Below are 27,067 nucleotides of genomic sequence, written 5' to 3' on the forward strand. Positions count from 1 at the left end.
CGCCTGGAGAGTCTCCAGTGCAACATTCAGGCTGAGTTGGCATGCCTCTTGAGAGGGTGCCTTGACCAGTAGATCGTCCAAGTAAGGGATCACAGAGTGTCCGTGAGAGTGCAAGACTGCTACCACTGCCGCCATGATCTTGGTGAACACCCGAGGGGCTGTCGCCAGACCAAATGGCAGAGCTACGAACTGAAGATGGTCGTCTCCTATCACGAAGCGTAGAAAGCGTTGGTGCTCTGTAGCAATCGGCACGTGGAGATAAGCATCTTTGATGTCTATTGATGCTATGAAATCTCCTTGAGACATTGAGGCAATGACTGAGCGGAGGGATTCCATCCGGAACCGCCTGGCGTTCACATGCTTGTTGAGCAGTTTTAGGTCCAGAACAGGACGGAAGGAGCCGTCCTTTTTTGGAACCACAAAGAGATTGGAGTAAAATCCTCGCCCCCGTTCCTGAGGGGGGACAGGGATCACGACTCCTTCTGCTCTTAGAGAGTCCACCGCCTGCAGCAGGGCATCTGCTCGGTTGGGGTGTGGGGAGGTTCTGAAGAACCGAAGTGGAGGTCGAGAACTGAACTCGATTCTGTACCCGCGAGACAAAATGTCTGTTACCCACCGGTCCTTGACCTGTGACAGCCAAATGTCGCAAAAGCGGGAGAGCCTGCCACCGACCGAGGATGCGGAGGGAGGAGGCCGAAAGTCATGAGGTAGCCGCTTTGGAAGCGGTTCCTCCATTTGCTTTCCTGGGGCGTGAGTGAGCCCGCCAGGAATCTGAGCTCCCTTGTTCTTTCTGAGTCCTTTTGGACGAGGAGAATTGGGCCTTGCCCGAGCCTCGAAAGGACCGAAACCTCGACTGCCACTTTTTCTGTTGAGGTTTACTTGCTCTGGGCTGTGGTAAGGAAGAGTCCTTACCCTTGGACTGTTTTATGATTTCAGCCAATGGCTCACCAAACAGTCTGTCTCTAGATAATGGCAAGCTGGTTAAGCATTTTTTGTAACCAGCATCTGCTTTCCAGTCCTTTAACCACAAGGCTCTGCGCAAAACCACAGAATTGGCGGACGCCATAGCGGTACGGCTCGTAGATTCTAGGACAGCATTGATAGCATAGGTCGCAAACGCAGACATTTGCGAAGTTAGGGACGCCACCTGCGGCACTGCTGGATGTATGATAGCATCCACCTGTGCTAAACCAGCTGAAATAGCTTGGAGTGCCCACACGGCCGCGAATGCTGGAGCAAACGACGCGCCGATAGCTTCATAGACAGATTTCAACCAAAGGTCCATCTGTCTGTCGTTGGCATCTTTAAGTGAAGCGCCATCCTCTACTGCGACTATGGATCTAGCCGCAAGCTTGGAAATTGGGGGATCCACCTTTGGACACTGGGTCCAGCGTTTGGCCACCTCAGAGGGAAAAGGATAACGGGTATCCTTAGAACGTTTAGAGAAACGCTTGTCTGGATGAGCGTCGTGTTTCTGGATCGATTCTCTGAAGTCAGAGTGGTCCAAAAAAGCACTTAATTTACGCTTGGGATACAGGAAATGGAACTTCTCCTGCTGTGCCGCTGCCTCCTCTGCAGAAGGGGCTGGGGGAGAAATATCCAACAGTCTATTAATTGCCGATATAAGGTCATTAACCATGGCGTCATCATCAGGGGCATCCAGATTGAAAGGAGCCTCAGGATTAGAATCCTGATCACCGTCCTCAGTCTCATCACAGAGAGACTCTTCTCGCTGAGACCCTGAGCAGTGTGATGACGTGGAGGGTCTTTCCCAGCGAGCTCGCTTAGGCTGCCTGGGACTGTCATCTGAGTCAGAGACTTCAGCCTGTGATGCTTGAGACCCCCTTGAAGTACGGATTAGTTCCAACTGAGGGGGACCGGAGAGCATAGACACAGCAGTGTCCATGGTCTGAGTAACTGGCCTGGACTGCAAGGTCTCCAGGATTTTTGACATAGTCACAGACATTTTATCAGCAAAAACTGCAAAGTCTGTCCCCGTCACCGGGGCAGGGTTCACAGGCGTCTCTGCCTGGGCTACCACCACATTAGGCTCTGGCTGACGAAGTGCCACTGGGACTGAACATTGCACACAATGTGAGTCTTTGGAGCCTGCCTGTAGATCAGCCCCACATGCAGTACAAACAGTGTACACAGCCTGTGCCTTGGCACCCTTGCGTTTTGCGGATGACATGTTGCTGCCTCCTCAGAGCTGTACAGGGTGTCCAGCCAAGAAGCGACCTTACAGTGCAACTATATATATATATGGTACTAAGAAAAAAGTACACTAATATAACACTGAGGCACTAGTGGGGCCAGCACTAAAGTGCAGCTTACCGCCCGCTTAGGAGCGGGTGTGTGGTCGCCGAAATCCCTTTAGTCTGGGTCTCCCAGAGCCTGCTGCCTTTCCCCAGCCAGACCGCATGTGTAATGGCTGCCGGCGTCCTTGTGGAGAGGGGGGTCGGGCCCTGGGCGTATACAGACGAAGAGCGGGAAGCCTGCTTCCCACTGTGCCTAGTGAGAGGGCTGGAGCATGTAAATAAAGCTCCAGCCCTCGGCGCTGCCAATTGAGCAGCGTCTCTCCCCTACCCTGATTGACAGGGTGGGGGCGGGAACGAAGCGGCGCTAGGCCGCAGAAGCCGGGGGCTAAAGTTAGAAGCGCCGCCGCCGTAAAAGCGCGGTCGGCGCAAAGTCCCCGGCGCACCACAAGTCGCAGCTGCGCCGCCGCTCCAGTAGCGGTCGGCGCAGTAGTTCCCAACATGTAACGTCACTCAGCAAAGCTGCAGTGACCTAACCCCAGCGCACAGCGCTACTGTCCCCGGCGCACTATAACGCTCAGCAAGCCTTGAGAGTGTCCGTGCCTGCCGGGGACACAGAGTACCTGAAAGTTGCAGGGCCTTGTCCCTGAACGGCACTCCCGCTCCAAATCCAGCAGGTTCTCTGGGTCTGTGGATGGAGCCCGGCCTCAGGGCTTGGAGGCCGGTAAGATCCCACTTCCACAGAGCCCTCCAGGGGATGTGGAAGGAAAACAGCATGTGGGCTCCAGCCTCTGTACCAGCAATAGGTACCTCAACCTTACAAGCACCACCGCGGGTGAGAAGGGAGCATGCTGGGGGCCCCATATGGGCCCTCTTTTCTTCCATCCGATATAGCCAGCAGCTACTGCTGACTACAAACAGTGGAGCTATGCGTGGATGTCTGACCTCCTTCGCACAAAGCAGAAAACTGGTGAGCCAGTGATCCCACTGGGGGTGTATAGCCAGAAGGGGAGGGGCCTTACACTTTTTAGTGTAATTGCTTTGTGTGGCCTCCGGAGGCAGTGCTATACACCCAATCGTCTGGGTCTCCCAATAGAGCGCTGAAGAAAATCAATTTTAAAATCAGCTGCAAATCAACCAGGTCTGTGAATACCGAATGCTGTATAATCCCACCCTCACAAATTGGCAGCTTTCTGCCTATACACAGTGTACACAGAAAACCGCCAAACAGTGGTGGGGGTGGGATATACAAAGCTCATGAATAAGAAGGACTACATGGTAGCACATTTACTAGTCCTCTAGTGAGAATATCACCATTTTATTTGCTGGAAATGATCAAATCTACAGCGAACAGCCCAGTAAGTGACATACAAGAATCAGGGTCTCTGCCCTTACAATATACTGCTCTCAGATTAGGCGGAAAAAAACAAAAATAAAAAAAAACAACTTGGTGACAGATTCCCATTACGCCCTGCACACCTGCCATTCCCCAGACAAATGTCAAAGTGATCAGCAAGAAATTAACCGCTTTGTTCTCTCCAGGATTATTTCATTGTTTAGATTTCCTTCAAAGTTGTAGTTGTGCTTTAGATCACAATCTTATACTACTGATGGCAAATTTCTCAGAAAGACCGGAATCTTACGAGGCAGCTCTGCATTACATTTAGATCACTGGTAATTATCTCCCATAATTGTAATAGGTCTCACATACTACAATATTTGACTAGAATCTGTAAAATATGGTCGATCGTCAAGACGTTGTACATATTCTTACCCTGACACCACCCAAGGCTCTGCATGCTGGTCAGATATATTGAATAATCTACATCCAAGATTCTCCACATCCTCCAGCCGTCCTTCTCGGGCTAGCAAGTATCCGTATATGTCCATTCCTACAGAGAGAAGTAGGAAAATTCACCATGCAGAAGAGGTTGTTAAGTGTGTATAGGCACCATGTCTACTCGTGAAAGAATCCTATTCCCAGGTTTTTCCTACTGAATCAGAGACCAGCTAAATGTTGGTTCAAAGTCCCTAATTCCAGGAATGCGTCACTTACTAGGCTGCTTGCTGTAGTTTTAATAAAATAACCGTTTTATCAGCAAAGAGGACTAGTAAACCTGCTACCATGTAGTCCTCCATTTTCATGACCCTTCCCCATTCATTGGCAACATTCTGTGTACACTGTGCATAGGCACCAAGCAGCCAATGAGTGGTACGGACAGGGTTATAGAGAGCTTCACATATAAAACGTTTCTTTTTAAATCAAAACTGCAGCACCCAGTAAAGAGATAGCACAGAAATCAGGGTCTCTGACCCTACATCATGCAGCTGGTCACAGATTCCCTTCAATAATGCTTATTTTGATTATTCATTTTTTATGCAAAAAATAAAAATATACAGATGAAGGAAGGATTGTGCAAACGTGACCTATTAAGGCCCCGTCACACTAAGCAACATCGCTAGCAACATCGCTGCTAACGAACAACTTTTGTGACGTTGCTAGCGATGTTGCTGTGTGTGACATCCAGCAACAACCTGGCCCCTGCTGTGAGGTCGTTGGTTGTTGCTGAATGTCCTGGGCCATTTTTTAGTTGTTGCTGTCCCGCTGTGAAGCACAGATCGCTGTGTGTGACAGCGAGACAGCAACAACTAAATGTGCAGGCAGCAGGAGCCGGCTTCTGCAGAGGCTGGTAACCACAGTAAACATCGGGTAACCAAGAAGCCCTGTCCTTGGTTACCCGATATTTACCTTTGTTACCAGCCTCCGCCGCTCTCACTGTCAGTGCCGGCTCCTGCTCTGTGCACATGTAGCTGCAGGACACATCGGGTTAATTAACCCGATGTGTGCTGTAGCTAGGAAAGCAGGGAGCCAGCGCTAAGCATTGTGCGCTGCTCCCTGCTCTGTGCACATGTAGCTGCAGCACACATCGGGTAATTAACCCGATGTGTGCTGTAACTAGGAGAGCAGGGAGCCAGCGCTCAGTGTGCGCTGCTCCCTGCTCTCTGCACGTGTAGCTCCGTGCGCTGGTAACCAAGGTAAATATCGGGTTGGTTACCCGATATTTACCTTAGTTACCAAGCGCAGCATCTTCCACGCGGCGCTGGGGGCTGGTCACTAGTTGCTGGTGAGCTCACCAGCAACTCGTGTAGCCACGATCCAGCGATCCCTGCCAGGTCAGGTTGCTGGTGGGATCGCTGGAGCGTCGCAGTGTGACATCTCACCAGCAACCTCCTAGCAACTTACCAGCGATCCCTATCGTTGTTGGGATCGCTGGTAAGCTGCTTAGTGTGACTGGACCTTTAGACTTAGAACTGCTACAGATCGTACTAAAGTAAAAACAGGGTAGCAAAGGATGGGATGGCGTTCTAATGGAGGATTGGAACGAGCATGAGGGGGAGTGGGCACAAGAGCTGACAGTTTCGAGGCGGAGCAGATAGGGCTCAGGCGCAGGGCAGAGCTTTCAATACATTCAAAGACATACAGATAGGGACTTTAGATTGTGAGCCCCAATGGGGACAGTATTCCTGATGTATGTAAAGCGCTGCGGAATATGTTAACGCTATATAAAAAAAATAAATATTTTATACATTGGACTTGCATGTGACTGAAAGCTTGTCTGTAGCGTGCATGCTCACAACTAATGATGTCAGTCTGAGCGAGGTCTGTCCACCATGTCAGAAATCTCCGCCTGTTACTCCGGAGAGCCCAGCCCACACACACAAGAGGTTTGTGATCATTGCTCCTAAATCAAAGCCTGAAATAAACGCTAACCGGAGGCACCATCACAGGACGAGCCAAGACTTCAGTGCCTTTACTCATGCTGACTGTTTCTAGACACAATATGGAAATGAAGGCAAGTGTTATTCTAAGGCAATTATGACAGAGCAGGGGGTCATAATATTGTGGAATACCCCTTTACATTTTTTTTTATCATCATATTCCATTTAGGTCACAGGAGAATAGCAGCTTGTTATAAAGCAGGGGTCAGGAACCTATGGCTTGCGAGCCAGATGTGGCTCTTTTGATGGCTGCATCAGGCTCGGAGACAAATCTTTAATAAAAAAAATAGAACAAAAAAAACAACAAAAAAACAAAAACAAAACACCGTATTTTCCGGTTTGTAAGATGCACTTTTTTACTGGGGGAAAAATGGGGGTGCGTCTTACTAACCACATATGGCTTACCGGGGAGGCGCAGAATGGGTGATACTGTGGGCTCATCGGGTGCCGCAGCGGCGAGCCCGCAGTAGCTGGCGGACTACTTTGAATCTCCCGCAGTTGATGAGACTGACTTCAAGAAAATGTCCGCGGAGGCGGCGCGTGCGCAGATGGGACAGCTATTTCCTTGAAGTCCATCTCATCAACTGCGGGAGATTCAAAGCAGCCCACCAGCAGGTCAATGGCGCCTGCCACCGTGACACCACACAAGCCTGCAGCAGTATCGCTGACCCTCCGCACACTGACCCTCTTGAGCCCTGACATCCGCTCCTCCGTGCCTGCAGCATCACTTACCCTGCCTCCTGGGACCTTCTGAGCCGCTCCACCACCGCCGCTCTCCCCGGTGAGTATAGCCCTCACAGAATTGCATTTTAAAATATATGTGGCATTCATGGCTCTCTCAGCCAAAAAGGTTTCCGACCCTTGTTATAAAGGATGCCTACTATTGGTCTGTATCATTCCTAGACAGCATAACGGACATTTGAAGAAATTAAAAGCCAACAAGGTGTGAAGCTGTGGCCTATGGGAACCTAGATTTCAGTGCATATGAGAAAAGAGTATCTGATGTGACACGCTGTCACTGGTAACTTTTTGCCTGTTCCAACATGTATTAATGAGATCCAATATCAATCAAATCAGACTGTACAACATGGTGGTCAAACACGAGACCTCAGACAGCCAAAAAACCCACACAACATTTCTTTGAGACACTAAAATGCTTGAAAGATGCCAATTGAAGGCAGATATCTGTGGAAGGGTCTACTTATGTAGGTTCTCTACTAGAGTTGAGCGGTTTGCTCATAATCCCGGTCCGGCAGATCAGTGGCGGGTTGACAAAGAAGTCCGAATTCGATTCGGAATCCGGACACATAAGTCAATGAGAGAGAGCTAGAGAACTATTCTCTACAGTCTTTGTCTTGTGCAGGCATTGGCAATAACTGAAGCATTGTTTGTGGCAATAATAGCATAAGAACAACAATATAGTACAGGTATAACAGTACCCCCTCCAAAAAAAAACAACACAACAAAAACAAAAACACACAGAAAGACCTAATGAATACCTTTAATCAAATAAGGGTCCAACATCTGCGCCTGCTCAAACTTCAGAATGGCATTTTTATTATCGCCTACCCGAAAATATAGGTCAGCCAAACTCCCCAGAAGGTCTACATTGTCTCTCAGCAAAGATTTTTTCTCTAAAGAACTGGGGAGGGGAAACAGAAGTTTTTTTAATGTCAATAACTATAAATAAAATGTATAGTAAAGTACAAATCAAATATCTTTACAAAACAGACGGAGGTAGATAAGCTAGATTTTCATTATGTAGCTAGACTAGATAAAAGAAAAATAAGAAGACTGTAAAAACTACTTAAGTCCTACTCGGAATCAAAGATATCACTCACATTCTATCATTGAATGGTCTCTACAAACAAGCTCGAGAAGTTAACCAAATTGGATTATAAATCCGTGTTCTGGGCCATCAGAGCCAGACATGAGGAAGATTTTAATATCCAGTAGTACGTATAAATGCCGCATTTGTAGATGGCAATCTTGGCCATCTTGTGTAGCGGAATTTCGAAAACGAAACAGAAGCTACGTGCCCTTACTTAACCCCTTAACGACCGCGGGCCGTAAAATTACGTCCTAAATGACATAATCTTACTGCCCGCGGTCCTCCGGCGGCAGCATGCCGCGATCGGCACACATCTCAGCTGATTTTCACAGCTGAGATGTGTGCCTGCTAGGCACGAGCAGAATCGTTATCTGCTCGTGCCGATTAACCCCTTATAATGGCGCTGTCAATACATGACAGTGCCATTATAAGCGCAATCGCGGTAAAGTTTTACTTACCGCCGAAACCGGAAGTCACGTGACGCGATCACGTGACTCCCGATAGTTGTCATGGTAGTACAGGGTCATGTGATGACTCCTGTACTACACATGAATTGGTTTCACTTTCGCTGTGCCCGGGGCACAGCAAAAGAGAAAGACAGCGTATCTGCTGTTTACAGCCTTCCAGCTGTGATCAGCAGATACTGCAGAGCGATCGGAATGCTGATCGCAATAGTCCCCTAGGGGGACTAGTAAAATAAAAAAAAAAAGTAAAAAAATAAGTTTTAAAAAATTAAAAAAAAACAAAAAAACCTAAAAGTTCAAATCACCCCCCATTCGCCCCATTGAAAATTAAAGGGTTAAAAAAATAAAAAATATACACACATTTGGTATCGCCGCGTTCAGAAACGCCCGATCTATCAAAATATAAAATCAATTAATCTGATCAGTAAACGGCGTAGCGGCAAAAAAATTCCAAACGCCAAAACGACGTTTTTTTGTCGCCACAACTTTTGCGCAAAATGCAATAAGAGGCGATCAAAACGTAGCATCTGCGCAAAAATGGTACCATTAAAAACGTCAGCTCGAGACGCAAAAAATAAGCCGTCATTGAGCCTAAGATCCCGAAAAATGAGAACGCTACGGGTCACGGAATATGGCGTAAAACGTGCGCCACTTTTTTCGGACAAACTTCCGATTTTTTTTTAACCCCTTATATAAAAGTAAACCTATACATGTTTGGTGTCTACGAACTCGCACTGACCTGAGGCATCACACCCACACATCAGTTTTACCATATAGTGAACACAGTGAATAAAATATCTCAAAAACCATAGTGCTATCGCACTTTTTTTGCAATTTTTCAGCATTTGGAATTTTTTTGCCATTTTCTAGTACACAATATGGTAAAACTGATGGTTTCATTTAAAAGTACAGCTCGTTCCGCAAAAAATGAGCCCTCACATGACCATATTGACTGAAAAATAAAAAAGTTACGTCTCTCAGAAAAAGAATGGCGAAAAAAAAAAACGGAAAGCGAAAAATCGGCCGGTCGTGAAAGGGTTAAAGGGATATTACCCAAATCATAATTTGGTCTTCTAATAATGTACATATATGCTGAATTTATTAATCTGTGACAATTTAACCCATGGTTACACCATTTTGCACATACCACCACGCCAATAATGGCAGACAGGCTCAATTTAGCTTCCAGTTGTCATTGGATCCGTCCAGCTGTAGATCTACTGCTGCTGATCAATCATGGCTTCCAGCACAGCTCTCATCTGAATCCAGCACTAAAACGTTTTTTTTTTCTTCAGCCATCTACATCAAATAGAGCTTCATATATTTTTATAGCAGAGCTCAACTGTTCAGCATTCTGCTCTGCCTCCACTACGGAGCTTGAAATAACTAGGCACAGCAAAGCTGCTGCAAAAAATAAACAATGATTTGCCACTCTATTGATTCACATGGAAGAACATCTTCTGCTATATGCATTAATAGAGGGGCATTTGCAGTTTCACATAACTGAGCTGTCAGCAGTAGGCATCAAACACAGCTCAGCGCTGCTGTGCTTATGTTACTTCAAGCTGCGTTATAGAGGTATAACAAAGAGCTGGTTTCCATCAGAAATCAACTAATCTATACTAACAGAATAATTCGTAAAAAGACACATGGAGCTATATTAATGTATATGGCAGAAGATATAATTCTTCAGGCAAAGTTGTGTACAGGACCATACAGGGTATTCTAATTTTAGATTAGCATGATGATGCCAGACATCTGTAGTGGATACAGCTGAGCATAACGTAGCAGAGCTGTGCTGGAAGCCTGTGCTATTTTACACAGTCTGCAAGCATCCAGCACTGCTTAGAGTCATCAATTTAGAGCAGTAGGGTAAGTCAGGAGCACACAACAAGAGAGAGGGAGGGGTCTGCAGCACCAAGGGAAAGCAGTGGGATGCTGGAAAATGTAGTTCTTACAGTATAAGAATATACCGCCCATTCAGCTATATCAAGCTGGAGGCACAGATTAAGCTTACCAGATTGTATTAATGGCTCTTGTGTTGTCCCCCGTGTGCACAAAAGCATACGCTTTGATCCAGGCGGAGAGCCAGTCCAAATTGGGAATGCTCTGAATAACATTTAGCGTCATAGAAGCTACTTCTGCACCTTTTACAGAAAGAGACAGCAGACCTGCAAATAGAGGACAGGCAACATTTCATCGCACAGAAGTCAACCATGTACAAGGAGATATTATACTCGTATTTATCTTTATACAGCGCCGACATATTCCATATCACAAGAAATTGTCATATTGGCTAAAATAGTCTGGGATTGATTTCTTCTGTTGAATCATTGCATTATGGAGCACCAGATTCATAAACTTCCTTAAAAGGGAACTTGTCACCAGGATTTTCCCTTATAAGCTGCGGCCACCACCAGTGAGCTCTCATATATACAGTATTCTAGAATACTGTATATAAGAGCCCAGGACGAGCTGTATAAAGTAACCTTAGGGGGAGGTCTGGCCTAATGTGCGTCACTGCTCTCCATCTGGTACGATCGCCATCCTCCTGCCCAGCCCCATGTACATGACGCATCCTGCATCATTCGCAGAGAGGCCTCCATTGCGTAGGTGCGAGAAAAGGTCAAAGACCGCCCACGCATGTGCGCTACAGTACTTTGATCTGCCCTCAGCCGGGCAGATCAAAGTGCACATGCGCAGGAGTGCAATGGAGGTCTCTGTGTGAATGACGCAGGAGGAGGACGGAGGAGGCGCCGGACCGAGTGCAGCGACGTCCATTGGACTGGACTGCCCCCTAGATGAGCATTATAAAAAGGTGTTTTTTACGTTCTACAGAGCGGCCTGGGCTCTTCTATACAGTATTCTAAAAAGCTGTATATAAGAGCTTAGCGGTGCTGGCCGTGGCTCATAAAAGGCAAAAACCTGGTGACCGGCTCCCTTTAAAACTGAGGTTGAGGAAGCATTCCCAGAACTTTTTAGCCATTTTTCAGCATTTACTTTCCCCCTCCTAGTTGCTGGTCTTGCGGTTACATCCACAATGTATGTGGGTGACTTATTTCCATCAGTGTGAGGCATTGCTTTCTAAAATTACACCTCGCCGTATTGCCCATAAGTCAATCAATACACAGCATCTTCTCAACAGGGAACGTTTGTGACGAACCCCACTTGGCACCAAACTCCTCAGAGCCATCAATAAAGCACAGCTTCTCTCCCACTTTAACTGCAAGGCTGAATTAAAACATATTTTAGTTTTTTCTTTTCGTGCAGACAAAAATATCCATGTGAAGTCAATAGTTCCCAATTACAGCTTTTGTTCAGTTGGAGCTGAAATTCATGACTTGCTGTGAGGCCATTTTCATCTTTCCAAAACAATAGAAAACGGAACACGTCACGAAGTGCAAAAATGTGCTAATATGGAAAGCAAACTGTTAGGTCAATATTTTTAGCTTGCTTTGGATTATGCTTAGCTTGAACTACTTTGGATTTTATTATTGGAGATGTCACAGCAAATCTGGGGCAAAATTGTATACAAGAATAATTTGTTGTGGATCCAGTAGAGATGTAAAAGAGTGGTCTATTAATGTAACACACATTCTAAAATGGACAAAGGGGATGGGAAAATTAAAAGTCGCTTCTCCCCTACTAGACCAGTGGCGCTCCTTTACACTCCTCGCTGTGCCTCCTGCCCAATTCATGTGGCAGATAGTGTGGAGTACACAAGAGCAGCAACAATCTTGTAGTAGGGTATAGATATATTTGTTTCTTCTTCACTTTGGGACAGTTTTCAATGTACAGTAATTCGAGGTGACTCAGCCACATCTCCATTCACCCTTAGGGTTCAGAACACAGCGAGTCCTGACCTGTGAGTCCACGAGTCTCCTCCACAGGAGACCGCAGCCGACGATCAGGGTTCGGTGCGCTGCCCTCTCCTGCTTGTGTTCTCCCTACGGAGGACACATGAGAGTCCGCAGCAAACAATTGAAATGCTGCGGCCTGGAAAGACGCTTTGCAGGTCAGTGTTTGCTGCGGGGAAAAAAAAAAATAAATAAATAAAAAAGCACAGTGGGCACGGGACTTCTAGAAATCTCATCCACTATGCTTAAACTGTACAACGCCGCGCTTTGGACGCAGCTGAAGCATGCTGCGTCCAAAACGCTGCAAATACTGATCGTGGGCACACACCCTGAGGGTACGTCTCCACGATCAGTGTTTGGAGCGTTTTGGATGTAAAAGGTTTTCATTGCGTCCAAAACGCTGCGTTGTACAGTACAAGCAGAGTGAATGGGATTTCTAGAAATTTCATGCCCACTGTGGGTGTACGGTCCACAGCGAATACTGATCTACCCTGTGGCTTTATGAGCCACAAGCATGTCAAATTTTTTGCTCTGGAGTCGCAAGCATTACCCGATGAGAGAACACACTTGAGAAACCGCAGCGATCCGAACCCTGATTTCGGGCACGAGCAGCTGCGGTCTCCTACGGAGGAGACTTGCGATCCCATAGTTCAAGACCTGCCGCATCCAGGACATAGTGGGTCCTGATCGTGGGCACATACGCTTAGGCTACTATCACACATCCGGTTTGAGCAGTGCGGCTCAATCCGGCTGTGAAACCTATGCAACGGATGCAGCGAAAGAAGGGAATTTTGTTTACTTACCGTAAATTCCTTTTCTTCTAGCTCCAATTGGGAGACCCAGACAATTGGGTGTATAGCTACTGCCTCCGGAGGCCGCACAAAGTACTACACTTAAAAGTGTAAGGCCCCTCCCCTTCTGGCTATACACCCCCCCGTGGGATCACGGGTTCCTCAGTTTTAGTGCAAAAGCAAGAAGGAGGAAAGCCAATAACTGTTTCAAAAACAAATTCAATCCGATAAACAACATCGGAGAACTGAACTTATTAACATGAACAACATGTGCACCCGAAAAACAAAATCCCTAAGAAAAAACAGGGCGGGTGCTGGGTCTCCCAATTGGAGCTAGAAGAAAAGGAATTTACGGTAAGTAAACAAAATTCCCTTCTTCTTTGTCGCTCCTAATTGGGAGACCCAGACAATTGGGACGTCCAAAAGCAGTCCCTGGGTGGGTAAAAGAATACCTCGTGATAGGGCTGTCAAGCAGACCTTTCCTACAGGTGGGCCACCGCCGCCTGAAGGACTTGTCTACCTAGGCCGGCATCCGCCGAAGCGAAGGTATGCACCTGATAATGTTTGGTAAAAGTGTGCAGACTCGACCAGGTAGCCGCCTGGCACACCTGCTGAGCCGTAGCCTGATGCCGTAATGCCCAGGACGCACCCACGGCTCTGCTAGAATGGGCCTTCAGTCCAGATGGAATCGGAAGCCCAGCAGAACGGTAGGTGTGAAGAATTGGTTCCTTGATCCACCGCGCAAGGGTGGATTTGGAAGCTTGCGACCCTTTACGCTGACCAGCGACCAGGATAAAGAGTGCATCCGAGCGGCGCAGGGGCGCCGTGCGGGAAATGTAGATCCTGAGTGCTCTCACCAGGTCCAACAAATGCAAACCCTTTTCGAATTGGTGAACTGGATGCGGACACAAAGACGGTAAAGTGATATCCTGATTGAGATGAAAGGAAGATACCACCTTGGGAAGAAATTCTGGAATTGGACGCAGAACTACCTTGTCCTGGTGAAACACCAGGAAGGGAGATTTGCAAGATAACGCCGCCAGCTCGGACACTCTCCGAAGAGACGTGACCGCCACTAGAAAAGCCACTTTCTGTGAAAGCCGAGAAAAGGAAATCTCCTTCATAGGCTCGAAAGGCGGCTTCTGGAGAGCAATTAGAACCTTGTTCAGATCCCAGGGCTCCAACGGCCGCTTGTAAGGAGGGACGATATGACAGACTCCTTGCAGGAACGTGCGTACCTTAGGAAGTCGCGCTAGGCGTTTCTGAAAAAATACGGATAGCGCGGAGACTTGACCTTTAAGGGAGCTAAGCGACAAACCTTTTTCCAACCCAGACTGCAGGAAGGAAAGAAAAATAGGCAATGCAAATGGCCAGGGAGAAACTCCCTGGGCAGAGCACCAAGATAGGAATATCTTCCACGTCCTGTGGTAGATCTTGGCAGAGGATGGTTTCCTAGCCTGTCTCATGGTGGCAACCACCTCATGAGATAAACCTGAGGCCCCTAGGATCCAGGACTCAATGGCCACACAGTCAGGTTCAGGGCCGCAGAATTCAGATGGAAAAACGGCCCTTGAGACAGCAAGTCTGGACGGTCTGGTAGCGCCCACGGTTGGCCTACCGTGAGGTGCCACAGATCCGGGTACCACGACCTCCTTGGCCAGTCTGGAGCGACGAGAATGGCGCGGCGGCAGTCGGACCTGATCTTTCGGAGCACTCTGGGCAACAGTGCCAGAGGTGGGAACACATAAGGTAGCCGGAACTGTGACCAATCTTGAACTAAGGCGTCTGCCGCCCAAGCTCGGTGATCGTGAGATCGTGCCATGAAAACCGGGACCTTGTTGTTGTGTCGTGACGCCATCAGGTCGACGTCCGGCATCCCCCAGCGGCGACAGATCTCCTGAAACACGTCCGGGTGAAGGGACCATTCCCCTGCGTCCATGCCCTGGCGACTGAGAAAATCTGCTTCCCAGTTTTCCACGCCTGGGATGTGAACTGCGGATATGGTGGATGCTGTGTCTTCCACCCACGACAGAATCCGCCTTACTTCCTGGAAGGCTTGCCGACTGCGTGTTCCCCCTTGGTGGTTGATGTACGCCACCGCCGTGGAATTGTCCGACTGAATTCGGATCTGCTTGCCTTCCAGCCACTGTTGGAAGGCTTGCAGGGCAAGATAGACTGCTCTGATTTCCAGAACATTGATCTGAAGGGTGGACTCTTTCCGAGTCCACGTACCCTGAGCCCTGTGGTGAAGAAACACTGCTCCCCACCCTGATAGGCTCGCATCTGTCGTGACTACCGCCCAGGATGGGGGTAGGAACGACCTTCCTTTTGACAAAGAGGTGGGAAGAAGCCACCACCGGAGAGAATCCTTGGCTGTCTGAGAGAGGGAAACATCCCTGTCGAGGGACATCGACTTCCCGTCCCATTGGCGGAGAATGTCCCATTGTAGAGGGCGCAGATGAAACTGCGCGAAAGGGACTGCTTCCATTGCTGCCACCATTTTCCCTAGGAAATGCATGAGGCGCCTCAAGGTGTGCGACTGGCCCTGAAGGAGAGATTGCACCCCTGTCTGCAGCGAGCACTGCTTGTCCAGTGGAAGTTTCACTATCGCTGAGAGAGTATGAAACTCCATGCCAAGATATGTTAGTGATTGGGTCGGGGTTAGATTTGACTTTGCAAAGTTGACAATCCACCCGAAACTCTGGAGAGTCTTCAGTGCCACGTTCAAACTGTGTTGGCATGCCTCGAGAGGGTGCCTTGATAAGTAGATCGTCCAAATACGGAATCACAGAGTGACCCTGCGAGTGCAGGACTGCTACTACTGCAGCCATGACCTTGGTGAAGACCCGAGGGGCTGTCGCCAGCCCGAAAGGTAGCGCTACGAACTGCAGGTGTTCGCTTCCTATAACGAAGCGTAGAAAACGCTGATGCTCTGGCGCAATCGGCACGTGGAGATAAGCATCCTTGATGTCTATTGATGCTAGGAAATCTCCTTGAGACATTGAGGCGATGACGGAGCGGAGAGATTCCATCCGGAACCTCCTGGTTTTTACGTGTTTGTTGAGCAACTTTAGATCCAGGACGGGACGAAACGACCCGTCCTTCTTTGGCACCACAAACAAATTGGAGTAAAAACCGTGACCTTGTTCCTGAAGAGGAACGGAAGTCACCACTCCTTCCGCCTTTAGAGCGGCCACCGCCTGCAGCAGAGCATCGGCCCGGTCGGGCGGTGGAGAAGTTCTGAAGAAACGAGTTGGAGGACGAGAGCTGAACTCTATCCTGTACCCGTGAGACAGAATGTCTCTCACCCAACGGTCTTTGACCTGTGACAGCCAAATGTCGCCAAAGCGGGAGAGCCTGCCACCGACCGAGGATGCGGAAAGAGGAGACTGGGAGTCATGAGGAAGCCGTCTTGGTGACGGTTCTTCCTGCTGTCTTTTTTGGGCGTGATTGAGTCAGCCAAGAATCTGAGCCTCTCTGATCCTTTTGAGTCCTCTTAGACGAGGAGAATTGGGACCTGCCTGAGCCTCGAAAGGACCGAAAACCAGACTGACCCCTCCTTTGTTGGGGTTTGTTTTGTCTGTGTTGAGGTAAGGATGAATCCTTACCCTTGGAGTGTTTAATGATTTCATCCAAACGCTCACCAAACAATCGGTCACGAGAAAAAGGCAAACTGGTTAAGCACTTCTTGGAAGCAGAATCTGCCTTCCATTCCCTCAACCACAAGGCTCTGCGTAAAACTACGGAGTTGGCTGACGCCACCGCCGTACGGCTCGTAGAGTCTAGGACAGCATTAATCGCGTAAGACGCGAATGCAGACATCTGAGAGGTCAATGGTGCCACCTGCGGAGCAGATGTACGTGTGACAGTGTCGACTTGTGTAAGCCCAGCTGAAATAGCTTGGAGTGCCCATACGGCTGCGAATGCTGGCGCCAACGACGCTCCAATAGCTTCATAGATGGATTTCAACCAGAGCTCCATCTGTCTGTCAGTGGCATCTTTAAGTGCCGCTCCATCTTCCACTGCAACTAAGGATCTAGCTGCAAGCCTGGAGATTGGAGGGTCCACCTTGGGACACTGGGTCCAGCCCTTGACCACGTCAGGGGGAAAAGGATAGCGTGTATCTTTAAGCCGTTTGGAAAACCGCTTATCGGGATAAGCGTGGTGTTTCTGGATTGCGTCTCTAAAGTCAGAGTGGTCCAGAAAAGAGCTTAATTTACGCTTGGGATATCTGAAATGGAATTTCTCATGCTGTGAAGCTGACTCCTCCTCAGGAGGAGCTGGCGGAGAAATTTCTAACATCTTATTGATGGACGCTATAAGATCATTCACTATGGCGTCACCATCCGGTGTATCCAGATTGAGAGCGGTCCCAGGATCAGAATCCTGATCAGTTACATCCGCCTCATCACCCATAGATTCATCCCGCTGGGATCCTGACCAGTGAGACGAAGTTGAGGGCCCCTCATAGCGAGCCCGCTTAGGCTGTCTGGGACTGTCGTCCGAGTCAGAGCCGTCACCCTGGGGTGCATGTGACACCCCCGGAGCCCGGAAGTGTTCCAGTTGAGGGGGACCAGGGAGCAATGATTCAACAGTGTCCGTGGTCTGAGTTACTGGTCTAGACTGCAATGTTTCAAGAATCTTAGACATTGTCATAGACAATCTATCAGCAAAAGCTGCAAACTCCGTTCCTGTCACCTGGACAGCATTCACAGGTGGTACACCCTGGGTCACGTCTAGCAGAGGCCCCGGCTGAGCAAGTGCTGCAGGGGCCGAGCACTGCACACAATGGGGGTCAGTGGAACCTGCCGGTAGAGTAGCCCCACATGCGGTACAGGCAGCATATAAAGTCTGTGCCTTGGCACCCTTGCGTTTAACGGACGACATGCTGTTGCCTCCTTGCAATCTAGGAGGGTATATAGCCGAGAATCACCAGCGACCGTACAGTGAAAAGTATTTGCAAACACAAAATACCAAGTACACAACGGCACAAGTGGGGGTGAGCCCTTGAGGGCTGCTTACCGCCCGCTGAAAAGCGGGTATGAGGTCGTAGAATCCCGTGTCTGGGTCTCCCAGGCTCCCCTCTCCAGCTCAGCGTGCAGACAGGAATGGCTGCCGGCGTCCTGTGAAGAGGGGCGGACCGTGGGCGTGCCACAAACAAAGTGCGGGAAACTGCGTCCTACTGTGCCTGGTGTGAGGGCTGGAGTATGTAAAAAAGACTCCAGCCCTCAGCGCTGATGCTCTGTACGGCGTCCCGCCCTCCTCCTGACTGGCAGGTGCGGAGGCGGGAACGAGACGAACTAGGCCGCAAAAGCCGGGGACTGTAGTAATAAGCGCGGCCGTGATATATGCACGGCCAGCGCGGAAGTCCCCGGCGCACCACAAGTCCCAGCCGTGTCGCAGTGTGACTGACCCCAGCGGCCGGCGCGACCGTTCGCCCTAAGTCTACCCACTCAGCCAAGCTGTAGTGAGGAAATGGCACAAGCGCAGCAGCGCTGATGTCCCCGGCGCACTAACACACCCAGCCATGCTGCGGTGTGCGCGCGGTATGCACGGGGACACAGAGTACCTTGACGATACTCAGCTCCATATCCAGCGGCTTCTCCAGGGGCTGCGGATGGAGCACGGTCTCAGTGCCTGGAGACCGGTAAAGTCCCACTTCACCCGGAACCCTAATGGGGATGTGGAAGGAATCAGCATGTGGGCTCCAGCCTCCGTACCCGCAATGGGTACCTCAACCTTAACAAACACCGCCGACAGAAAGTGGGGTGAGAAGGGAGCATGCTGGGGGCCCTGTATGGGCCCTCTTTTCTTCCATCCGACATAGTCAGCAGCTGCTGCTGACTAAACAGTGGAGCTATGCGTGCGTGTCTGACCTCCTTCGCACAAAGCAAAAAACTGAGGAACCCGTGATCCCACGGGGGGGGGTGTATAGCCAGAAGGGGAGGGGCCTTACACTTTTAAGTGTAGTACTTTGTGCGGCCTCCGGAGGCAGTAGCTATACACCCAATTGTCTGGGTCTCCCAATTAGGCGCGACAAAGAAACACCGCATCCTTTGCATAAATTTTTACATGCGGCCCGTCCGTTTTTTTCCGGTTGCGGCACGCTACTGAGCATGCGCAATGGAAAAAACCGCATGCGGCGGCCGGATGCGTTTTTTTTTCCGCATCGCGCTGCATCCGGCGTCCATAGGCATGCATTGAAAAATGTGCCGCAACGGCCGGATGCGGCATGATGCGTTTTTTTTTTTGCCGGAGCAAAAAACGTTGCAGGCAACGTTCCATCCGGTCGCGGCATCGGCTAAATCTGTTGCATGCGGCAAAAAACGGACCGACCGCAAGCCCATGCGGCACAATACAGCACTAATGTAAGTCTATGGAAAAAAAACGCAACCGGCGGCAAAAAAAACGGTTGCGGTTTTTCTGTAGAGCGCCGTATTGTGCCGCAGAGCAAAAACCAAATGTGTGAAAGTAGCCTTAGAGCTTCATTTGTGGTTCTACAAAAGATGAGGACACCACAAGAGACCTAAGGCTACTTCACACATCCGTGTGTCTCGGTCTGTGTACAGGCTATGATGCATGGACCAGTAATAGGCCTCCTGACCTGGGCCAACAGCTGTCAAGTTCGGGTTAGGAATCCCATGGCTCAACCATACTCTGACTGCGATACACTGAGGTATGAATGTAGCCTTACCTTAAACTCCAGTATGAAATTTGATTGGTCTGTCATTTTCTCTGTCATGTTGAGGGGAAAATAAAAAATAAAGAACAAACAAATAATGATGTAATAAAATTAAGGTATACCTAAAATGGCATCCAAAGCCAAAGGACATTGTCTCAACACCTCCTTGTAACTTGTCACAGCGGATCGTTCCTGCCCAGCCTTCTTGTACAAATTGGCAAGCATCATATTAATCTTTAAGTGGAGAAAAAAAATATGTAAATATTTTGTAGACAAAAAAAGAAAAAAACAAACAAAAAAAAAAAAAAAAAAAACACAAAACAAAACTATTGCAATTATTAAAAGGAAACCAGTTATTTTGAAGGTGGCATCTGCTCTGCAGGTAGGATGTTATAGGGCAGGAGGAGCTGATGAGATTGAGGTCACTGGCGTTTGGATGCATACGAGTCCAGTGGGTGGGGCTATTCAGTGATCAACAGTCTTCCCTGTAGGACTGTGCATGCCGTGATGGCTTTCAAACACAAGTAGGACCGCCTGAACTATTTTGGAACGTTCTGCACAACTGATTTAGATCACTGGACATGGATGAGAGAGCAAGCCTGAGGAATTATAGACACATAAAAAGAATATAATTACTGAAGTATCCAGAAAGAGAACAAACAAAAGGCAGAAAAGACCCCCGCAACCATAGTTTAACAAAAGAGACCCTAAAGATCATTGGGAAAAAAAAATAATGACTGGCAAAAGCAAAACAGTAACAAGCAGGACAAAGACAAAAATCAGTAAAATACTAAAGAGAGCCATTCAAACAAACTTTATTACCAAACGGTATGTACAGAGATAGAAAATCTGAAGGGCAAGACCAGAAAGGCATACCAAAAGATCACAGATGTGACAAAACTTTCGAACCAGACATCTTGAAAGACGAACTTGTTGGAGCGATAAAGCTTCTGTAAAAAAAAAACAAAGTACCTAGTTCTGACAATATTCCAACAGAACAAAAAAAGTCTTCTGAAGTAGGACCTATGTCAGATATAGACAACTGGTAAATGGCCCAAAGACTGGACAAGATCAGTGTTTATTACTAATCTGAACCAGTGACATGCTACCAACTATGGAAACTATAGAACCATTATGCTCATACTTCATGGCAGCAAAATACTACTGCAGATACTACAAAGACTGTTACAGCCTTATTGTGATAAAGAGCCGCCAGAGGAACAAGAAAGTGTGGCACCCCTGAGACACCAGGTTGCCACAGGGTAATGAATCTCCTAGAGGTGTGATACCCATCCTGAATTCTAAGGACTCATGTGTCGGTAAAAGCCACTAACAGGGAGGAAACAGTGGTGTGGTAGATGGGAGCTGGCAGGAAGCGATTCAGTTAAGTTCAGTTAAGTCTCTGTCAGGAGAGTCTGTCAGAAAGTCAGTCAGAGAATGAGGTGAAGAAGGAAGTAAAGGAGAGAAGGAAAGGAGGGGTAGTCGGAAGGGGGGAGAAAAGCTTGTCATATATGGTCCGGCCATCGATTTAATAGGGGATTCAAAACCGGCTGCATGAACCAGTCGCCAGCCAGAATTTACGTATAAAGGGTGTAAACCGTATATGAAGAGGAATGCAACCAGAAGATACAGGGGGCAGGAATTAGAAGAAAATTTTATGAAGGGCAGAATGGGACTGGATTAGATGAGGGAGGTGAGGTGATAGGCTAGTCTAAAGAAATGTGTTTTAAGGGCTTGCACAAAGGTGTGGATTTTGGGAATTAATCAAAATTGTTCTTGGTAGTGTGTTCCAGAGCATTGGTGCAGCTCGTGAGAAATCTTGAAGAGTAGGAGGTTGGAATTATTGAGGATGTCAGTCTTAGGTCATTAGCAGAATGGAGGGCACGGATAGGATACCTTTACACCGACTAAGGCCCGTTTCACACATCCGGCATTTCGCTGGATTGCTGGATCCGGCACACTCCAGTACAGTGCAATACTGTATAATGGCATCGCGGCAAGCTCCAGTCACATGTCATGTGACCGGAGTTTGCCACGATGCCATTGTACAGTATTGCCCTGTACTGGTGTGCCGGATCCAGCAATCCAGCGAAATGCCGGATGTGTGAAACGGGCCTAAGAAGCAACAGTCCAAACGGAAAAAGGTGACACGGCATGGTTAAAGTAGAGCAAGGCGTCAGACAAGACTGCATCCTGTCACCATTATTCTTCAATTCATATACAGAAGAAGGGAATTTTGTTACTTACCGTAAATTCCTTTTCTTCTAGCTCCAATTGGGAGACCCAGACGATTGGGTGTATAGCTACTGCCTCCGGAGGCCACACAAAGCATTACACTAAAAAGTGTAAGGCCCCTCCCCTTCTGGCTATACACCCCCCCGTGGGATCACGGGCTTGCTCAGTTTTAGTGCTAAAGCAAGAAGGAGGAAAGCCAATAACTGGTTTAAACAAATCAATCCGAAGTAACATCGGAGAACTGAAAACCGTTCAACATGAACAACATGTGTACCCGAACAACCAAAAATCCCGAAGGAAACAGGGCGGGTGCTGGGTCTCCCAATTGGAGCTAGAAGAAAAGGAATTTACGGTAAGTAACAAAATTCCCTTCTTCTTCGGCGCTCCATTGGGAGACCCAGACGATTGGGACGTCCAAAAGCAGTCCCTGGGTGGGTAAATTAATACCTCATGTTAGAGCTGTAAAACAGCCCTTCCCTACAAGGAGGCAACCGCCGCCTGCAGGACTCTTCTACCTAAGCTGGCATCCGCCTAAGCGTAGGTATGCACCTGACAATGCTTGGTGAAAGTGTGCAGACTCGACCAGGTAGCTGCCTGGCACACCTGCTGAGCCGTAGCCTGGTGCCGTAATGCCTAGGGCGCACCCACGGCTCTGGAAGAATGGGCTTTCAGCCCTGATGGAACCGGAAGCCCAGCAGAACAGTAGGCTTCAAGAATTGGTTCCTTGATCCATCGAGCCAGGGTGGATTTGGAAGCCTGCGACTCTTTACGCTGATTAGCGACAAGCACAGAGAGTGCATACGAGCGGCGCAGAGGCGCCGTGCGGGAAATGTAGATTCTGAGTGCTCTCACCAGATCCAACAAATGCAAATCCATTTCATATCGATGAAATGGATGAGGCAAAAGGAAGGTAAGGAGATATCCTGATTGAGATGAAAGGGGGATACCACCTTAGGGAGAACTCCGGAATCGGGCGCAGCACTGCCTTGCCTTGGTGAACACCAGGAAGGAAGCTTGTGGATGACAGCGCTGCTAGCTCGGACACTCTCCTAAGAGACGTGACCGCTACCAGAAAGGCCTCTTTCTGGGAAAGTCGAGAGAGTGAAACATCTCTCAGAGGCTCGAAGGGCGGCTCCTGGAGAGCAATTAGTACCCTGTTCAGATCCCATGGGTCCAACGGCCGTTTGTACAGAGGGACAATGTGACAAACCTCCTGCAGGAACGTGTGTACCTGAGGAAGTGGTGCTAGGCGCTTCTGAAGAATACAGATAGCGCTGAGACTTGTCCTTTAAGGGAGCCGAGTGACAACCTTTTTCTAAACCAGATTGCAGGAAGGAAGGAAAAGTAGGGAATGCAAATGGGCAGGGAGACACTCCCTGAGCAGAGCATTAAGAGAAGAATATCCTCCACATCCTGTGGTAGATCTTGGCAGACGTCGGTTTTCTAGTCTGTCTCATGGTGGCAATGACGTCCTGAGATAAGCCTGAAGACGCTAGGATTCAGGACTCAAAGGCCATACCGTCAGGTTCAGGGCCGTAGAATTCAGATGGAAAAAACGGCCCTTGGGACAGTAAGTCTGGCCGGGCTGGTAGTGCCCACGGTTGGCAGACCGTGAGATGCCACAGATCCGGGGACTACGACCTCCTCGGCCAGTCTGTGGCGATGAGGATGGCGCGGCGGCAAACGGACCTGATGTTGCGTAGCCCTCTGGGCAGCAGTGTCAGAGGGGGAAACACATAGGTAGCTGGAACTGCGACCAAACCTGAACTAAGGCGTCTGCCGCCAGAGCTCTTTGATCGTGATACCGCGCCATGAAAATCGGAACCTTGTTGTTGTACCGAGACGCTATTAGGTCGCCGTTCAGCATCCCCCAGCGTTGACAGATTTCCTGAAAACCGTCCGGGTGAAGATACCCTTCCCCTGCGTCCATACCCTGGCAACTGAGGAAGTCTGCTTCCCAGTTTTCTGCGCCCGGGATGTGAACTGCGGATATGGTGGATGCTCTGTCTTCCACCCCCATCAGACTCCGCCGGACTTCCTGGGAGGCTTGCCGACTGCGTGTTCCGCCTTGGTGGTAGATGTATGCCACCGCTGTGGAGTTGTCCGACTGAATTCGGATGTGTGTGCTTTCCAGCCACGGCTGGAAGGCTTGCAGGGCAAGATACACTGCCCAGATCCAGCACATTGATTTGAAGGATGGACTCCTCTGAAGAGAGTCCTTGACCGTCTGAGAAGGGGGACGTTCCTTCTAGGGACGTCGACTTCCCATCCCATTGGCAAAGAATGCCACATTGGAGTGGACGCAGATGAAACTGCGCGAAAGTGACTGCCTCTGCATGAGGCGTGTTAAGGGGTGTGACTGGCCGTGAAGGAGAGACTGCACCCCCGTCTGTAGTGAACGCTGTTTGTCCAGTGGAAGCTTCACTATCGCTGAGGGAGCGTGACACTCCATGCCCAGATATGTCAGCGATTGGGTCGGTGTCAGATTTAACCTTGAGAAGTTGATGATCCACCCGAAACTCTGGAGAGTCTCCAGCGCTACGCTCAGGCTGTGTTGGCATGCCTCTTGAGAGGGTGCCTTGACAAGTCGACCGTCCAAGGAAGGATCACCGAGTGACCCTGAGAGTGCAGGACTGCTCCCACAGCTGCCCTGAACTTGGTGAAAACCCGTAGGGCTGCCGCCAGACCGACGGGCAGGGTTACGAACTGAAGATGCTCGTCTTCAATAACGAAACGTAGCAAACGTTGGTGCTCTGGAGCAATCGGCACGTGGAGATAAGCATCCTGATGTCTATTGATGCTAGAAAATCTCCTTGAGACATTGAGGCAATGACGGAGCGGAGGGATGCCATCCGGAACCGCCTGGCCTTCACGTGCTTGTTGAGCAGTTTTAGGTCCCCCACAATCAGATTGAAGGAAAAACCGTGTCTTGTTCCTGAAGAGGAACAGGAATTACCACTCCTTCTGCCTGCAGAAGAGCATCGGCTCGGTGGGTAGGTGGGGAAGTTCTGAAGAATCGAGCCGGAGGCCGAGAACAGAACTCGATCCTGTACACGTGAGACACAATGTCTCTCACCCACCGGTCTGTGACCTGTGGCAGCTAAATGTCGCCAAGGCGAGAGAGTCTGCCCCCAACCGCGGATGCGGAGAGAGAGAGCTTAAAGTCATGAGGAGACCGCCTTGGAAGCGGTTCCTCTGGCTGCCTTTCTTGGGCGTGATTGAGCCCGCCTGGAATCTGAGCCCCTCTGAGCCTTTTGAGCCCTTTTGGACTAGGACAATTTGGACCTGCCCGAGCCTGGGAAGGACCGACACCTCGACTGTCTCTCTCGGACAGCATTAATAGGGTAAGTCGCAATGCAGACATTGCGAGGATAAGGACGCTACCTGCGGCACAGATGTACCTGTGCTCAAGACCAGCTGCGCAAGACCAGCTGACATAGCTTAGAGTGCCCATTCGGCTGCGAATGCCGGAGCAACCGACACGCCGATAGCTTCATAGACAGATTTCAACCAGAGGTCCATCTGTCTGTCAATGGCATCTTTAAGTGAAGTCCCATCTCCACTGCAACTATGGATCTAGCCGCAAGCCTGGAGATTGGGGGATCCACCTTTGGACCCTGGGTCCAGCGCCTGACCACGTCAGGGGGAAAGGGATAACATGTATGCTCAATACATTTGGAGAAAAGCTTATCTGGTAAGCGTGGTGATTCTGAACTGCTTCTCTGAAGTCAGCGTGGGCAGAAAAGTACTCAATGTACGCTTGAGATACTGAAATGGGATTTCTCCTGCTGGGAAGCTGACTCCTCCACTGAAGGAGCTGGGGGAGAGATATCCAACATGCCATTGCTGGACGCTATAAGATCATTCACCATGGCGTCACCATCCGGTGTATCCGGATTGAGAGCGGTGTCAGGATCAAAGTCCTGATCAGCTACGTCTGCCTCATCATACAGAGAGTCCTCTGCTGTGACCCTGACTAGTGATGAGGCCGAGTGCCGCTCCCAGCGAGCTCGCTCAGGCTGTCTGGGACTGTCGTCCGTGTCAGAGCCTTCACCCTGGAATGCCTGGGACCCCCCCGGAGCACTGATTTTGTTCCAAATGAGGGTGGCCAGGGAGCAATGATCAAGATTGCCCATGGCCTGTCTGGACTGCAAGTCACTATCAGCCGAAACTGCAACACCGTCCCTGTCCATGGACAGGGTTCACAGGTGGTTCCTTTGGCCACCTCTAGTAGAGACCCCGGCTGACCAAGTGCTACAGGGGAGCATTGCACACAACGGGGGTCAGTGGAACCTGCCGGTGGAACAGTATCACATGCAGTAAAAGCAGCATAGAAAGCCTGTGTTGCTTTTTTGCTGCTGTAGTCTAGCCATCTAGGAGCATATAGCCAAGAATAGCGACCGTACAGCGCAATGTATAGCATACAAGCATAAAGTACAAATGAGCACTTCAGCACATGCAATATGAGCAGCTTAGAAAGCCTGTGCCTTGGCACCCTTGCTTTTTTGCTGCTGTAGACTAGCCATCTAGGAGAATATCGCCAAGAATAGCGACCGTACAGTGCAATGTATAGCATACAAGCATAAGTACAAATGAACACTTCAGCACATGCAATACAAGCAGCCTAGAAAAACTGTGCCTTAGCACCTTTGCTTTTTTGCTGCTGTAGTCTAGCCATTCTAGGAGAATATAGCCAAGAATAGCGACCGTACAGTGCAATGTATAGCATACAAGCATAAGTACAAATGAACACTTCAGCACATGCAATACAAGCAGCATAGAAAGCCTGTGCCTTAGCACCCTTGCTTTTTTGCTGCTGTTGTCTCGCCATCTAAGAGGGCATATAGCCAAAAATAGCGACCTACAGTGCAGTGTAAGCATAAAATACAAATGGACACAATGGTATTTAGTGGGGTCAGCACTTCAGGTGCTGCTTACCGCCCGCCTATAGGCGGGTGTGTGGTCGCCAGAGTCCTGTGACTGGTTGCCCAGAGCTTGTCTCCGTTCTCCAGCTCGGACTGCAGGAATGGCTGCCGGCGTCCTTCTCCAGCTCGTGTGACGAGGGGCGGGCCGTGGGCGTGCCCCAGGCAAGAGCGGGAAACCGGCGTCCCACTGTGTCCAGTGAAGGGGGCTGGAGAATGCAAAGCAGACTCCAGCCCTCGGCGCTGACTT

At 49.3% G+C, this 27,067-nt stretch overlaps 1 protein-coding gene across 2 annotated transcripts in view; it reads right to left on the bottom strand.

The window, feature by feature from the left end:
- ANAPC7 (anaphase promoting complex subunit 7) overlaps positions 1-27,067 on the bottom strand; it is a 96,590-nt gene that overhangs the window by 36,839 nt on the left and 32,684 nt on the right. For both annotated transcript variants that reach the window (XM_075341835.1, XM_075341834.1), the window contains exons 4-7: positions 19,783-19,894; positions 10,348-10,501; positions 7,535-7,677; positions 4,030-4,147 (exon numbers count right to left, since the gene is read on the bottom strand). In XM_075341835.1, the coding sequence (XP_075197950.1) occupies positions 4,030-4,147; positions 7,535-7,677; positions 10,348-10,501; positions 19,783-19,894 (527 nt within the window). The remainder of the gene's footprint in view (positions 1-4,029; positions 4,148-7,534; positions 7,678-10,347; positions 10,502-19,782; positions 19,895-27,067) is intronic.

This window comes from Anomaloglossus baeobatrachus, chromosome 1 (assembly GCF_048569485.1).
Source record: "Anomaloglossus baeobatrachus isolate aAnoBae1 chromosome 1, aAnoBae1.hap1, whole genome shotgun sequence".
NCBI lineage: Eukaryota > Metazoa > Chordata > Amphibia > Anura > Aromobatidae > Anomaloglossus > Anomaloglossus baeobatrachus.